The 17,508-nt window shown below is 41.4% G+C and overlaps 1 protein-coding gene across 5 annotated transcripts in view; it reads right to left on the reverse strand.

Moving 5' to 3' along the window:
- The window catches only part of LOC138628696 (protein FAM184A-like), a 43,331-nt gene that overhangs the window by 20,189 nt on the left and 5,634 nt on the right, over positions 1–17,508 (reverse strand). For all 5 annotated transcript variants that reach the window (XM_069711882.1, XM_069711877.1, XM_069711878.1 and 2 more), the window contains exons 2-12: positions 14,652–14,729; positions 13,256–13,390; positions 12,857–12,955; positions 11,225–11,431; positions 10,658–10,831; positions 9,593–9,754; positions 8,595–8,730; positions 7,522–7,703; positions 7,244–7,429; positions 2,551–2,673; positions 2,298–2,459 (exon numbers count right to left, since the gene is read on the reverse strand). In XM_069711882.1, the coding sequence (XP_069567983.1) occupies positions 2,298–2,459; positions 2,551–2,673; positions 7,244–7,429; positions 7,522–7,703; positions 8,595–8,730; positions 9,593–9,754; positions 10,658–10,831; positions 11,225–11,431; positions 12,857–12,955; positions 13,256–13,390; positions 14,652–14,729 (1,644 nt within the window). The remainder of the gene's footprint in view (positions 1–2,297; positions 2,460–2,550; positions 2,674–7,243; positions 7,430–7,521; positions 7,704–8,594; positions 8,731–9,592; positions 9,755–10,657; positions 10,832–11,224; positions 11,432–12,856; positions 12,956–13,255; positions 13,391–14,651; positions 14,730–17,508) is intronic.

Here is a 17,508-nt window from a genome sequence, read left to right on the forward strand (position 1 = left end):
GTTGGTCATGTTACTAAGAGTTTGTCACGAGGTGATGGTAAGTCGGTAAGTGCTGACTCCTTAACAACATGAGTAGCCACTCAAAGTGAAAAACTCTTTTCAAATTAGGAGCTCTGACCGGATGCCGCATTTCAAAAGCGGTAGTTGTATGACTCATCCTGTAATGGCCACCTCCACATCCATTTATAATGCCGTGGCTACAAGGCATTTACACTGCGCTGGTTTGAAGGCGGAAACAAACTTCAGCAGGTCAGCCGTTTGCAGCTCCTGAAGAGGCTTCGGGGTTTATGTGCTGATGAGCTCATTAAAAGACCTGAAAGCTCTCCTGATTAGCTGCGAGCTAAAGTGAGTTAAAGAGTCGTGAAATTCAGACTCCCTCCGCTGTTTTACACTTGACTTTTCATAGAGGTGAAAGTCAATTGTAATGTAGAGAGGACACGATCAGCTCTGTTGTCGTCCGTCGGTGTTTTACAGCAGTTCCAGGGTTGTTGTTAAGGTCATCTGGGGGTGTGGGTATTTATAGTGATGGAGATGCTTCAGTAAAGCACGCTGGGCTGCATCTCTCAGATAAAGTGACTCATGGTGTCATCAGCATTGGAGGCAAACAAGAACAGAGATGAGTCATGTTTCATGTAATTTCATCCTAATAATCTCAATTTGTTTCATCGGTCTCTGACATGTATGATGATAAATTTGAGTCACCGAAATAATAAATTATATTTACTGAAGCCAGAAAAACTGCAGGCGACTCGTGACACATTATAAAAAAACAGCGTTCTCTCATTTTGGCCTCAGTTTGGTTCAACTGAATCAAAACAAGTAGAGAGAAAAACAGCTGTATTGTGCTCTATTTTATGAGCTCATTATTCGTCTTTAAAATAAAATAATTTCTGTCAATTTGTCTGTTGAGCAAAAAAGTACCAGCAGGAAGAATGTCTGTTTCGCTGTTATAGATTAATAGACTCGGCACCGACACATGACTATATACTGACCAAACTCTCATTGAACTTTTAAGGCTTCTTCTTCTTCCTGTCCTTTATATAAAAGAAATAAGCCACTCAAAGGTTCATTCCCCGCTAAACAACAGCTGGTCTAAATTTACTGTGAAGCCGCCCTCTGCTGGTTTTCTGCTTGTGTCTATGCTGCAATGAGCTCAGTGTGAATACAAGACACAATCCTATGTTAGGCTTGGGCGCTTTTTTTTTCTTCTTCTCCCAAATCCCTTTCTTTATATAGAAGCCAGGCGCTGGTGGGAAAGCAAAGAGCATCACTCTGCAATTTCATCTAATTATCGCTCTCCATTTATTCTCTGCACTGTGCCTCTTTTATCGACCCTCTCTCCGTCTTTATTAGTTCATTTTTGTTCGCTGATTTTAAACACGAGTCTCCAGCTGTGACATTTTTACTCGTTTATTTTATAACTTAATTTCTTTCGTGTTTATTTTAACCTGTCTTGTTCCAGAATTTTGATATTTTGAATCTCGATAGAAAAAGTTTTCCTAAAAATCCTCCTTTAAATTCGTTAAATACAAACATCACTCTAATTATTAACAGTATTGCTAATCAGAATTTAAATATAAAAGATCCAGGCTTTTCCCCGTTTTCTGCCACGGTCTCCATCACACTCTCTTCCTGTCTCTCTCATACCAGCAGGGCTCTTTTCCAACACAGGACCACTCCACTTATAATAGCCCCATCAACATCAGCTCACAGCTGGCCTTCAGCTCTGCGCTTGTCTCTCCGTTAACTCTCATTTCCTGCTCTACTGCTTTCAAAATATTCTCCCCTTCTCCCATCCATTCATCCTCCCATCTTCCTCTCTATCATCAGGGAAACTTCTATTTTCTTGCAGCAAACTTTTTTTTTTTTTTTTTTTTTTCAATCTGACTTTTCAGGTCTGAAGACACAACAGCTGATTGGTTTGCTCAGATAACTCAACTGAGTCTCATCCGATGAATGTCTAAAACGTTGAAAATCAAGCGAGTGTGAGTCGGCAACCGTGTGAGGAAGAAGGTGCATCAGAGACAAAAATGAAAACATCCGCCTACAGGATGTGACCCAATTTTACTGTATAAAGCTGTCGAGGGAGAACAGCTCAGTCAGAGCCGGCTGTCTTCGGTACATTTCAACTCTGTTTAGCCACCGTTACAGGTTCAAGTAGTATTATATAACTATAAGTTATAGTTGGCAGTTCAATCGTCAGCTCCTCGTGTCCACAGGTGTCCCTGGGCAAGACACTGAACGCAACGTTTGCCGGGAACCAGTTGAACTCCGCATCTTCGTGGTTTAATCCTCACCTGCAGGTCGTGCAGCAAGTTGCTCGTCTCTCTGACTCTGGCTCGAGTTGCGTCCAGCTCCACTTTGAGTTTCTCCTGCGTTTCCTTCAGACAGCTGATCTGTGTCTGAGCTGAACCCATGTTCTGCTGCCCCTCTCGCACCAGCTCCTGGAAGTGGGACACCTGAGGAGGCAATCAGTCGGTTGTCAGTGAACATTTCGGAGTGTGCTCATGTGCGAGGGCTCTAATTGGAGTCGACTACAAGGTTTCGTACTTCCTGATTGGCCATGTTGAGCTTGGCTGAGAGCTCCTCTTTCAAGTTGTCCAGTTGCTGCTGGAGACGGTCCCTCTGCTCCTCCAATGAGAGACGCTTAATCTCAAACTCCTGACTCATTTTCTGGAGAGGAGACAGAAGAGAAAGAAGACATTAAAAGATGGGTGAGAGGACGAGGAAGGAAAGCGAGAAAAGAAACGTAGGAAGTTGATTAATTTCGGGACCAGGAAACAAGAGACTCATTCTTTATTCTTCACTGTCAAAATACAATTATGATGCTTGAAAACACAAAATAGAAAGAGTTTACGATGAATGCCCGGTGCCTCTTTTCCTCTGAAATACATTAAAAGTATAATCTCTGAAAAACGGAGGCAAGTGAAGAAGCCAGTGTGCTGGAAATCCCATTTGCGCCGTAATATGGAGTCACGGCAGCTGTTGAGTGTGACGCAGGGCTACTGAATGAAGGAGGGACACGCGAGTTGTCATTTAAACTTAAAAGGCCATCTCGTCAAACCAACCAGTTTCTATAATCCCTCAAACCACAGAATCAAATCCTTTCTGGGCCACTCAGATTTTCTCTTTTGAAAAATCCCCTTTTTCTTCTTTTCGGAGTCTATTTATTCCTCATTCTGTGTATATGCTTTATGACACACAATACTCAGCTGTTTGGATGGCACAAGTCATTTTGCTGAATAAATAGCACCACAGTATCCTTGGAGTTCACCCTTTGCATATATTAATTTCACTCCGAGTGCCTCATATTTATACGTATATGTTTAACATCTGCTGGTGCAACTGTAGGTCAGTAAATGCACAATATTTCTCACCCTGACCTGAACACTTCTGTTTCTCGTGCTACATTAGTGTAGGAGGTAGAAATGTGTCAGTTAGATGTCACGAGAGGCTTCTTCACTGCTCATACTGTGACAGCTGCCTCTTTAATGCATCAGGCTGTATTTATTTATTGAAGGAAACCATGCAAATGTCGGCATCAATGTACCTTGATTTTGTTGTTTTTATTAAATGAGGTTATTCAGCTGCACAATTGTATTTCCAGAAATGCTTCCAAGATAAGTATGAGGTCAATGTGTGATGGGATGAAACATGAAGTAGCATCCATGAGAATCTTTCCAACCTCCACCTTCCTTTCTAATTAACTATAAAGCAACTTATTTTATCTTATCCACGCGGGAGCCAACCAGTAATCCACATCCTCTCTGGTTAACCCACTCACAGGAGAAGCACAGAATCCAGAAAATCATCAGCACAATAAACAATAATAATAAATAATAAACAATAATGGAAATAACAGTAAGTTGCATCCTCTTCTTCTGCTGCTACATTCAAGAAGACAATATTGTTGCTGACCTGCACATCAATCATTTCATCGACTGTATATCACACGTGTGAACTTTGATGCTCTCAGTGTGTTTCAGTCACATCCACCTGGGAAACCCACCAGATGAATGAATGAATGAATGAATGAATGAATGAATGAATGAATCTCACTCCACAGCAGTGCAGTCAGCTGCAGGGAAATTAGAAATACCACTGAAAAGACTTTATTCTACCGCTGTCTCATCTGGCCTCAAGTAGACTGTGGTGAATTATGAATTAATAAGGCACAAGCAATTTGTAGAATTAGTCGTTCAATTGCCTCGGATGAGAAACTCGTTAATATCTTGCTGACAGACATAAAAGTTAAAAGTAAGAAGATAAAGAGATTGAAAATGGAAGAAATATCTAGTTGTGTCTTCTTCCTTTGTCTTCCTCTTTGTCTCTGTCTTCCTGCTTCCTCTTTTTTATTTTCACTCCAAATAAAAAATGACATTAATCTAAACATGATGAGGCACGGCGCAGCTTTGGCTTACATAATATTTCCTTTTGCATTACCTCCACCCCTTTAAGGGAATCTATGAACACACGCCCACATGCTCACATACCGCTCGCACTTGGCTTGGAGGCAGGATTTAATGTCAATGAAAATCAACCAATTAGCAGTCAGTATGAGCTCATAAGGGGCAAAAAAAAAAAAAGTATAAAAAAAAAAAAAAGGGGGGGCATGTTATGAAAGAGGAGAAATATGGGAAGAGACGGAGAGAGAGATCAACGAGTTCAAACTTATTTCAAACTCAAAAAGTGTGGAATCATATCGGAGGCAGAAAATATGTTTTCATTTCACACGACAAGCTGTAATTTTAAAGGAATGGCTTTTTGAGAGAAAGTGTTTTGTGCGGCGGTCGTGTATCACGCCGCCTTCATACCTCACAGCTAATTCACTTCGACCGGGTGTGAGCGAGCCGAGTGTGTGTACGGCGTCGCAGAATGCAGGTGGAGCAGCGCGAGCGTGCATAATGCGGGTGTGTAATGTACTGTGAGCGAAGCACACAGGAGGACGAGGGGGACGAGGAGGACGAGGAGGACGATAAGCCCTCCTGCTCGTCTGCCGTTCAGGAGCAGAACAACACTACTCTCCACTCAGATAATGAAGTTCTCTTTGATGCTGAAGAAAATCAAACTCCTGAGACTGACAGCAGCAAGACAAACAGCACTGAGCTCATCTTCTCCAGGGTCACTACGGGTTCAATAAAATATAAGTGATGAATAAATATTGAGGAGTCCGATGCAAACGTTCATATATTTACTGGTGTCAATGGCATTTTTATTACATAAATGTAATTTTTCAATAGTTGATCAACAGTAAATTAAGCATCAACTATTTTAATGATCGAATAATCGCTTTGTGTTATTTTCTTATGGAAAACACTCGAATTCTCTGATTTCCAGTTTAAGAATGTGAATATTTTCCAGTTCCTTTGGTCCTCCAAACTCAATATCTCAATAATCTGAGTGCTGCTTGGGCTTGTGGCACGAGGATCAAAAAACATATTTCACTTGTGGTGGACTGATTGATTGATTGACAGACAGCATCCTGACCAGGTGAAACTGATCTTGAATCTGCCACTCTGGTTTCAAAGACCTGTTTTTGTTTATTTTGTTGTACAAAGGGATCAGAATAAATACGAGCGAGTTAATTACTCCTCTCTGCTTTAAAGCATTTGTTGTTGGTAATGTAATGCTCTCACAGTAAATGGATCAGGTTAATTTAACCTGTGTAATTTGATCAGTCGTTGTTGCTCCGTTGGCAGAAAGGACATTTGCATTCGCTTCACGGAGCCGCTTTGAACTCAGACACAGAGAAGGAAGGAAGGGAGGGAGGGAGGGAGGGAGGGAGGAGTGAAAAAAGAAAAACCGGAGAAGAAAGAAGAAACCGAGTGAAAGACGCAGAGGGAAACACAGGGAGAGAGTGATGCTGTTTTCACGTCAATGTTGACCTAATTAAACGTGTGCAGTCAGTGGAAGGGACTGCTCATTTCTTGGAGATACATATTTCTTTGACGACGAAGGCCATTTGCTCTGAGGAGAAAATGTGATTGCAAATTTTTCTGTGCAGAAAAGAGAGCATTAAAAAACCCCGACAGCAACTCTTATCTGCTTTTATCCCCCAAAAAATGGTGATTCTACATGTTCTGTTACTCCATCAATAATGATAATCAAATAAAAAGGTACACAAACGATAAATAGTTCGTAAAAACAACCTCGAGAACTGTTGTCTTCGGTCCATGTTAAATTGTGCAAACACAAGAGGACAACTCTTGCTGAGCTTGTGAGTTTTTGCAGTGGCGTTGTCACTGAGTGTGCTGCACACACACATCACTGTGTAGATGTGAATTCAGCCATATGGTAGCACAGAAACACAGTTTCATTATTTTACAATGACTTGGTGCTTTTATTCAACCCAATCTGCACATTCACAAACATTTTTCACCAGTATTTTTGCCAGATTGTTTAAACGTATTAGTCGTGATGACTCCACAGTTGGATGATAAAGTCCTCCGCCTTCATTATTTCTTGAATTATCATCATGTTTAACATCTATAGATGGACATAATATTCAGTACAAACTCAGTAAGCACATAATATGTTGAATCATATGTGTGTTTCAGCACGTGAAGTCAGATCTCTCAGAAATGAACTCAAATGTCTTCAGATATATTGAGTCATATTCATGTTTCATCTGCAGTCACTGATTGTGTGTTTTTGATGTTTTAATGTGTGCACGTACCTTCGAGTTGTTGAAAGTAGGCAGAACCTCAATGTTTACGTCATCTATGTATTTAGGGAAGAGGGACGGTAATAGAAGATATTTTTCTTCTCCCTTTCAATCATGAAATGATTCCTTTGTTCCAGATTATTGCCTCTATTCTGTGTGAAATTCGCTGTTAAATGTCAAATATAAATACTGAATGAAAAATAAATTGCTACTTGGTATTTATTGTGTTTCCTATTTGCCTGAAAACATCAAAACCTTGGCAATATCTCGTACTGACAGATGGTGATACGACGTCGAATGGCTTTTGTTTGGGAATAATTGAGTGTGCCCATGAATACCAGAGTGGCATTTACATGACAATTACATTTTTAGTTGGACAAAAATATTCATGTCTGAACATCTTTTACTGGCTTTTTTTGGAGCTTTTGACACAATTTGATTGTCTTAGTCAATGACTGGAGTTTCCTGGAGTTACCAAAAGTTAAATTCTTAGATCATGTGATGACAACTGAATCAGCTCCTTTCAGCTCGAAGAGTCAAACTATCAACTCAATATGTTTATAAAAACACTGGACTCACCGTCATGAGGAGCCTCTTCTCCTCCTCTTTCTCCTGCTGCGCCTCCTCACTCATGGCCTGGTGTTTCTCCTCCAGCTCCTCCAAAGCTCTGACCTGCGCCTCCCTGAAGCGATGCATCTCCTCCTCGTAGTGCGCCCTCAACCTGGAGAGCTCCTTCTCGTAGCCCTGGTGCTCCTCACGCAGAGACTGAGGAGAAGAAACATCATCTTTGTGTGACCTCTGACCTGTGTGTCCCCTCACAGCAAACTGGGATTACAGAAGAAGAAGAAAAAAAAGACCTGTTCGAGTTTGATCACTTGCTGTTTGTGCTGTTCGTTGCAGGCCTGGCTCTGGTTGAGCAGAGCCTCCCGCTCCTCCTCCAGACGGCTGATCTTCTCCTTGAGGCGGCTCTGCTCCTGGTCCAAGTTCCTGATGGACGCCTCGTGGGCCATCTGGGTGGCCTGCAAGGAACCGATCTGACCTGGAAACAGTCAAAGAAGCTCTACAATCGCTCCATTTAAACACACTGAATTCAGCTCTTGACTACAGGGTTGAAACTTGATGGAGCCGTGTGCAGCACTTGGCATCATTACTACTTTGCTGTTGAGGCAAGGGGTTTCATTCACATATTATAGCTGCTGGAGCTGTTGAACAGAAACTGAGCTGTCTGTTAATCTCCCTAAAAGTATCAGCTGCTTGTAAAACTGGCAGGCAAATGGTGGTTGACAAACAGGGGAAAATAGCGCGGTGCATCTTTGACTGAAATTAAGTAGGCAGAAAGAGAGCAGATGTTCCAAACACAGAGAGAGGAGTCAAAAGAGAGTTTACATGACACATTTTCCAGCTTTTGAATGGATTAGGAAATGTTTATTCCAGAGCTTTCAAACAAAGAGAATAAGATGTTTGTCCAAACACTTTACATGAGGCATATTTAACAGGGGCTTTTATTCTGACTATTTATGGCATGAAATAAATACAGTTTAGATTTAGGATGTGAGGGGCGACGTGTCTACAGACCTTCATCTTCAAGCTGTCCAACAATATGACACAACTTGACCAAATACAACACAGAGAAATTCTGCTATTTGTCAATGTGGAGGCAGTTTTACCATATTTTCAAAATAAAAGCAGCAATTTGCAATATTACACTCAAATATGTATCTGAACTTTCTGAGTGGCAATCAATAATGAAGTAGTGCTCGTACACTTCTTTTGTTAAAGAAGTTGTTTTGAAAGCGAAATGAAAGAAGACAAAACTGTGAGAATAAGAGCCAGGTTGACAAATAGGAGGGCTTTCCCTTTAACAGATGTGCAAAACATCTGCCCACAGCACTGTGCAGTATGAATGACAACAGGTAGAATCATGTCTTACTGGCTTTGTGGAGGATTTCAGTAGCCTGCTGTTGAACTCGTTCCCTGCTGCCTTCTAATTCATACTCAGTGTCCTTCAGCTGCATCACCCAGATCTCTCCGTCCTGGATGGCCTCCTCCAGCTGCTTGTGCAGGTTCTGCAGTACACACACAAACACACAAACACACAAACACACAAACACACACACACCTGTTAGGGCTGTCAAAATCGTGAAACTCCTGTTGATTATTAATTATCCTATAAATAATTGTGGTTAATGATTCATTTGTGTAATTTTCTGTTCTTTTTATTATGGTTTAAACCTAATCATACTTTAATGATACACATACATCTAATGAAGAAGAGCCATTTACTGGGTAAATCTCTGATGTTAATGTCAACAGATGCTAATTGAAATGCAGTCAGTCAAATATCAGAAGCCAAACGGTGGAAAACGACGTGGACGTTAGAGAGGAAACATAACTTTTCTGTTAGTTTGACCAAGCTATTGTTATGCAGGTGAATCAAACTGATTCCAACGATGACGCAAAAATACTGCTGTCAGCTCCAAAAATTGAGATCAGGAGATTATGAAGCAATTGTCATGTGTAACACACGTGTCCACGACACGTCTTAAAACCAGACTTTGTCTCGTGTCTCTCTGCAGAGCGGCCTGCAGGACTATCAGCGCACTATATTACATTTCCCACCACTCTCAGATTCTTGAAAACAGTCTTCACCCTGAGGGTTTTACTTTTGTCTTTGTTTTCAGCAACTGTTTCTCAATTTAGCCCACTTTCAACCCAAATTTAACCAAAGGAAGACTCGTACTGTTTGTACCTCTTTGGGAATACTGTGAGGACGAGAATAAGTGAGCCGCAAAAGCCAGTTTCACTTCTAAATGTAGCACTTATCTTGATGTCTTTATGTATGTAAAGTGTTCCTATTCATTTAATTCAAACATAAAAAAAAACTGTGTTTATCCACCCACTGATCACTGCGTCCATCAACACACACACCTTGATAGTTCCCTCGGCGTTGGCCAGCGATGTCTGCAGCCTGTTGGTCCTGTCTCGGTTCTCCCGGGCCTCCTCGTGAGCTTTCTGCAGCTCACTCCTGAGCTTGGAGAGCGAACGCTGCAGCGCCGCCTCCTGAGCCTGGAACTCCTTGCGAAGCTCAACCTTAACAAGAGCAGAGAATGACATCTGTCACTCCGACACGTCACACAGGAACGCAGAAGACCATCAACGACGGCACAGGTTGACCATCAAGTGCGAAATAATCTTTCTGCACTAATCGATGTGTTTATAATAACAGAGGATCAATTAAGATATCGTCCATAGTGACAAACACAAAACGTGGAGCTTTATTTCTTTTTTCAGTGCACTGTTTTTGTTTTCTGCTTTAATAAACCTTATTTCCAGCAGCAAAAAGGGAATAAATCCATTGGACCAACAGGCCAACAGCAGACAAACAAAGTTGGCAACTAGCAAGCAAACACAGACTCAGTTATTTCCCTCAGGACTCTGTAAAAAACAAATGTGTAAGAATATTGGACTCAAGCAGAATTCCAAAGTAATGAGTTTCTACTGAATGCAAAAACAGCCATTTGTTTGCCTACAATAACACATTCGCCATAATAATGTACTAAGACTATAACATGTACAAGTACTGTGTTTTTAGCTTCTTTCGCTGCCTCCAATGTGACCAAACAAACCAACAAATGCTGCTTTTAAGGCTTAACTGTATGTTGGAAATTGTAATGGTAGTTGTACCTATTTTGTTAATGTTAATCTGTTTTGTGTGTCTTTACTGAGTCGGGATGATTATCTTCATTTTCTTCATCTGTTTGCACAGTAAAAAAAAAAAAAAAAGGATTTCCATCAGGTTTGTGCAGTGTAAGACTGGTACAGAGAGACAATATGTCTTCTGGAGTATCAGGAATAAAGAAGCTACAGGCCTGCTGAATAATTTCATGTTTTGCGGTGACTTTTCAAGGCTGGAAAACAACAATACGCCCCAACAAATGAACAATGCTAATATTTAACAAACTGGGGATGGGTGTTAGTTTCTTCTCGTCTTACCTCGGTTCTCTTCCAGGCCAGCAGGTTCTCTGTGGTGAGCTGGTGTGTTCTCCTCATGGCCTCCAGCTCTCTCTCGTAATACTCCTGAGCTTTGCCCAGCTTGGCCTCGTACTCCTCCACCAGACGCACCTTGTCCTTCGTTATCTCCTCCACCCTCTCCATCAACGCCTCCACCTGCAAGGAGAGGTGGATGGATAGAAACACAGTCTTTGTTTTGTTCCTCAGAAAGTCAGGGACTCAGAGCTGTTTGGGAATTAAACCGCCAACCTTTTATGCCCATTTATTTACTATATTATGTTTTTTTTGTTTTTTTTAATTAGTCTTTGGTAAATTTATTATATTGGACAGGTAACTGTTGAGAGGAAAGAAAAAATGGGAGGAAAATAAGGGAATGACATGCAACAAAGGTCTATAACCAGATTATTACCACACAAGCCTCCAAAGCAGCAATTACCCCATCAAGTAACTTGCTGTATTAACTTTCCAAAACTGCCCTAAACGACATGCTTCAGTCCAATCCAAGATTTTCCTGCTCCAAAACACATCTATCTTCCCCTCTTAGCCCACCTCTTGTCTATGAAGCTCGGCCAGCCTCTCCTGGTCTTCTGTGGAGGTGGCGCTTTGGTTCTGCTGGTTGTTGAGGAGTTCCTCCACCTCCTGGCGGTGGGTTGTCCTCAGCTCCTCCAGCGCTCGCCGTTTTTCCGCCTCAAAATGGGCCTGAGCCTGGCTGAACGACCGCAGCTTCTCCTCAAAATCCCGACGCATCTCCTCCACCTATTAAAACCACGAAACACATTCTATTCTGTTTGGATCGTTCATAAGTTGCTGCCAACACAATCTCTGACGGTGCCGAGCTAAATGCTCACGGTATCACTGCAAAATCCTTCTGTGGTATTGAGAAATATTTCATTTCTTTTTACCTCGTCCTGTCAGTACTCAGCATGCAGCTTCTCAACGCCTCTGCGAGTGCAAACAAAGTTTCCTGCTCCTTTAAAAGATCTGAGACAGTTGGAAAAAATATATAAAAATGTAACATGTGATGTGATGCCATGTGACGAAGTCCGACGGTGACACACACCGACCCGACAGAGATAAAGGGATGATGAGCTGAACTCATTTAGCCACCTGCTCATCACATCTAAAATACGATCCAGATGTTCCTTTATGCCCGCGGTCATCTCACAAACATACGTGAGACATGGCATATGATTGTATGATATGATACATGACATGATATGATTTATTTCATAGGTTGTTTTTTTTACATTCTATATTTATTGAAATGTTATATATTTTATGCAATCACTGCTGGTTGGATTCACATGAAGCTGTAACAACTAAGAGACGATGCTGCTTTATAGTGAAGTAAACAAATCCTGCAACACTTTACCTCCACTTGACAAAACAGCACTTCATTTTTGAGTTAATGTGTCAGTGTAATTTTGGGAGCGAGAGTCATACAAAAAAGAATCCAGGAATAAAGACAGGTATTAAAACTTGCTGGCAGAGAGCCTTTCTACATTTTTTGGGCCGCTGCTGCAGTTTTACTGACTTGTGACACTTCAATGCTGAGTCTTATTTTTATTAACATATGGCAGTTATGATTATGACATGCTCCGACTGCACGTGATTTATAAACAACCCGTCACTGCTGTATCGCTGGCAGATACTAGTCTTCCCGGTATGCCACGTTACGCATAGCTTGTTGCTGCTGCTCTGTGAGCATATAAATAAAAAGTACTCGGACTATACATATATATATATATCCCCTCTGAAGAAGAACCATTTCTTTCTGGCACATGTGACTGTTAACTGTTAGTGCACTGCTGCTGTGTGCAACAGTTACATCATACTGGATGAGCCGGACCGATATATAGGCCGATATTGGCCCGCCATATCGGCCTATATGAAAACTATTTTTACAGACCACAATGCAAAAAATACCTGGTGTAAAAAAAAAAGAAATCGTTATATTTGTGTACGTTTGTTTTTATAGTAATTTAGGTTTCTTGTTTTACTGCACTCTTTGTCTCTAGTGTCAAAAATGTTTGATGACCACGTTTGAGGGATCATTGCATCACTGTGTGCCCTGCATGCACAGTACAACACAACCTGCATTCTTCAAGTATGTAACTTAACTCTAACTCGTGTATTATTTAGTGGACGATATATTTTCTGATGTTTTGAGTGAAGCCGTACCTCTCTGCTCATAGAAACCACTCTCTGCGTGTGCTGGGCCTCAGTGCAGAGCTGCGAGTCCTCCATTCTCTGTCTGTACATCTCGAACTCGGCTAAAGCCTGGTGGCAACAAAACATCACAACAGCTGCATTACATTCAAACTAACACAGGACTTTATGCAAATATGCAGCTGTAATTTGATGGTACTACGACTATATTACATGTTAATATATCAGATGCCATGCAACTCAGTCCACACCTAAATAGTTCAGGTTTTTTTTTTTAAAGGTTGCTTCAGACCTGTGACACAAATATGAAATAAGAAGATAACAGCATGAGAAACAAAATGCCCACGTAAGCCTCACTAAACACGACCACACTGGATGAAGCCCCTGCGGTGCCCAGCAGCAGTGAATGACCTGTCTCTTCATGTGCTCGTGGAGTTCGACAGATTCCTCCAGACTGGCCAGCCGCCGCCTCAGGTCCGCCTCGTCCGCCATTTTACTCTTGTACTGCATGATCTTGTCTCTGGTTTCCGTCACGATGTGTTGGACCTGAGCGAGAGGAAACAAGTCGGCCAACATCTTAAATGCTGCAGAAATAATCCAACGCCAGAATTCAACTTGAGGCTTTGACACGGTCGGCTACGTCATCACGCAGTTTATCGTGACATAAAACAACTGCACACAATATGACTTAAATGTATTTGTTCTGTTACAGAATGTAAAGAATTTCCACTTGCAGACGAGGTGATCATAAGAACTAAAGGGGAAATGTGGGAATAAATAAAGGTAGATGCCAGCCAGCAGGGTCGCCTCCAAGAAATGTTGGCTGCGAAGAAAAGTCCCACTTCTAAAATGTTAATATGGATTGAATTAACAAATTAGACCATAGTACGCGAAGGCTTTTCGATGAAAGAAATATGAATGAATAATTAGATTTAAACCAGTTTCTTAAAGGCTTAAGTCTTGTCCTTAAATAAATTCCGCCTGCCGTCGGAGATAATAGATTTAGATTGAGGGCCGGACTTATTCTATCTGTGAGAGCAGTGCCGATACGTAGTGTTGGTGGATGGGAGGATCTGATCCCCTTAAAAGAAGCGCCCTCCCTGTTGTGACATAATGACAGCTGAGTGAGTGAAGTGGACAATCTGGAGCAGCTTCTCCTGAGAAGGAACGGTGCCGCATGAGAGGTCGGATATGCTGCTGCTGTGGGCTCTTGTGCAGTTATTTTTTGCTGGTGGTTGATTTGTTTCGGTTAAGAAGACATAATATGACGTGATTAATTACACTCTGAGAATTTGCTTGACTCAAATTGGATACCACAGAAGGGTCACGTGCATAATAGTGACAAATTATAGAAAATGGCTGATTAAATGAGAGCAGAAACTTAATGAATGCAGATACAGTAAAGTAGGACACATGGAGCATAAAAATGATCTGAACGATATACTGTCCCCCTCACAGTATCCAGAATTGGCTCCTATGGGACACATTGGAGTAATGTTAGACCTGTGATTCCCAAACTGTGGCACGTGTACCCCTGGTGATACACAACACTCTTGAACTGAAAGGTCTAACAACTGCAACTGTCATTTAGTTTAATTTTATTACACACAACAGTAACTAAATAACTAACATTAGCTTGATGAAATTGCATCTGCAGCAGAGGATCTCTAAAATAATGAGTCAATATATGAATGAAAAGGATATAAACATACTCATTCCCATGACGACTTCACTTAACATCACACTACTATATCAGTCATACAGTATTCAGCTCCATATAATCATTTACAATATAAATAAGTCGTACCTCGTCCACGTGGGCTTCTTTCAGAGACTCCAGTTCTTCTTCGTGTTCGTCGTTCTTGGTGTTGAGAGCATAAATTACCTGAAGCCAGGAAGAGCAATTAGCAGACAGAATGAAGATGGGAAAAAAAAGCTCTTATTAACTGTTTCAACATGAGATCAATAGTTCCAACAGTGAAGATTAAAGCTCAGCTTTGCATTGAGACTGCAACAAAATCGATGACAATAAGATCAGGGAAGGAGAGAAATATGTTTAGCGCTCTGATTAAAGACAGCAACATCCATAGTCAGAGCTGTGTACGCTCTAAAATACATCCAGCCCTATTTTCTGAATGCTTTTGTGTCCGTATGAAATATAGTTGTGGAAAAAAATCAATACAGCATAGTATCACAATATTTTGCAATGAAATACTGCATCGATACTTCGTGCAAAGGAAATCGTTTTGAGTGTGAACCTCAGATACGGTCACAGGAAAACCCTCCACTGGCTGGGACTCTCCCCACACAGGCCTATAAGTGAATAACATCTTGTCAGTCATGCTCACGCTCTCTACCAGAAATATAAGTAGGTTTTATAAGAGCTGGAGGTAAATCATATGCAGGAGTTAAAAAAAAAAAAAAAAAAAAAATGAAGCTTCAGCAAATTGAGGCCCCCAGCGAGCATTCAGTCATGGTCAGCTGAATTACAGCTCTGCTGGCTACCAGTTCCACATTTCAGTCCACTAACAGGTGAGGTGAGCAGGTTATATTCATACATAGAGCATGTAATGGACTTGGTGCATGATAATTATCCTTCATAAGGCTCAACAACAGGCACTTAATATCATCTTTCTGACATTCAAACACCGCTTGGATCAACACCTGAGAGATAATCACCGCAGAGTCTCTCATTAGAGCTTCACTGGACTTGGCAGGAAAAGTCAAACCACTGCTGTAATGTCTACACTGTGGACATCAACTGCAATTATTTAGTGTGAAAATTACACTTAACAGTAACACTGGCGATGGAGCAGGTGACCCCACAGCACACTAATATCAAACTGTCCTTAAAAGCATCATAGTCTTCTTCACCAAAATACATTTCAGTTACCCAACCAGCCTCTCTCTCTCTGCACCCTATACAGCTTAATTCGATAGTTTTCTGTATCTTGTTTAATTTGCCTGAAAGATATCAGCAGCTGTCCAGCCCGACCTCACCAGAAAATGACAACACTGGTTGATTATCTAAGGGGCTTAAAAGGCGATTATAATTATGAGGGGAGGAAGTCGGGTGACGTAGTGCGAGTCTGCCGAGAGAGGAGGTCGAGGGTGGTTAAATAGATCAAACCCAGATGACCGTTACCATGACCACTTCCTTGTAATTTGAACATAGAGTCCTGAAAGTGCCGCAGTGTGACAGATTTTTTGTTTTTGACTTGCTTTGTTTGCATCGTGACAATCACCACCTGGATGTTTTCAGTGGTGTTAACTCCGCGGGATGTGTGTTTCACCGGCAGTGAAGGCAGGTTTTAGCCTTCTGTTCTCCCCGAGTGTGAGCCTCGATTCCCAGCAGTAAGTCAGCTATAGAGATGTTCCTTCAATTATACATGATTATTTTAATGACGCTGGTGTGCCTGCTGCTTTCATCTCTCTCTCTCTCTCCCCTCTGCGCCTTTGCTTTCATCCTTTTATCTCACCCCCTTTTTGTACTCTATCTCCTCTGCTCTCTCTTTGTCTCTCCATCTCCCAGGACTGACGATACCTCACACTTCTATTTGTGCCTCCAGTCTAACAGTGAAGCTCGCTTTCCATAAATAATCTTCCACGATACGATTGTGTCTTAAAATGGTTAAGTAGCAGAAGAAATTCTGCAATGATGAAGCACTGATGAAACCTTATTCAGTCATTACCCAGAGTTACAGGCCTCGGACTGTTAATGAATGATAAATGAACTGACAAGAAAACGAATCAACAAACTTTTGCATCAACAATGAATCATTTAGCAAAGCTGTCAAACATTCACGGCTTACAGCTTCTCAAATGAAATGATTTGCAACTTTTCTCTGTTTTATGTCACTGTGAGCTGAATGTATTTGGGTTTGGAGCGAATGGTCCGACAACATTAGCAGCACGATGACATCACCGAGGCCTCTGGAAAACTATGATAAGCATTTTGAACTATTTTTTCATTTGATTTATTGGATAATGAAAATAACTCTTGGTTGCAGCCCTATCTAGTGTGATAACATTATTTTATTCTTCCAATCAGAATGATAAAAACCTACAGTTCCCACAGACATGAGTGGGCACGGACTTGAGTGGGCGACAGTCCAAGTAAACACTAGACTCCTATTATAATTCAAATTGGGATTTTTCCCATTAGTAATTCTATCTATAATCCTGGACAACAGGGAGAGCTATTGTCCTGAGGTTTAGGTACTTATTTAGAAGCTTATCGAGTCTAACAACAATGACGCTCTGGAAAAAGCCCTGAAACTTGTAATTATTTGGATTTTCTCCGCAATCGTGTCACTTCGGCTGCACTGAAGCTCCATCTCTTTTAGCAGACTTTATTGGCATCTGCCAATCAGACAGAAACGGGACAAGCAGGCATCCATACGCACCTATATGTGTAACTACATACTGTATCTGGGTGTATCTCTGATGGCGCCATCATATGGCTGTTGTCCGTGCTATTTTCATTCTATTTTTATCAACCGACTGAGTGCGTTCCCAGAAAGGAAACACATGAAAGTGAAGCACAGAGCGCGCACATGTCCACCGTCAAATGTGACAAGTTGTACAGCGAGAGAAAAACAAAGGTAACGACAGCAAGTAGCTTCCTCTTCTATTCTCTGCAGGAGGTTTCACAAAGTTTTGTG

The sequence above is a fragment of the Brachyistius frenatus genome, unplaced genomic scaffold (assembly GCF_029030835.1).
Source record: "Brachyistius frenatus isolate BFR_SWC_R1_liver_20210118 unplaced genomic scaffold, ASM2903083v1 Contig_103, whole genome shotgun sequence".
Taxonomy (NCBI): Eukaryota; Metazoa; Chordata; class Actinopteri; family Embiotocidae; genus Brachyistius; species Brachyistius frenatus.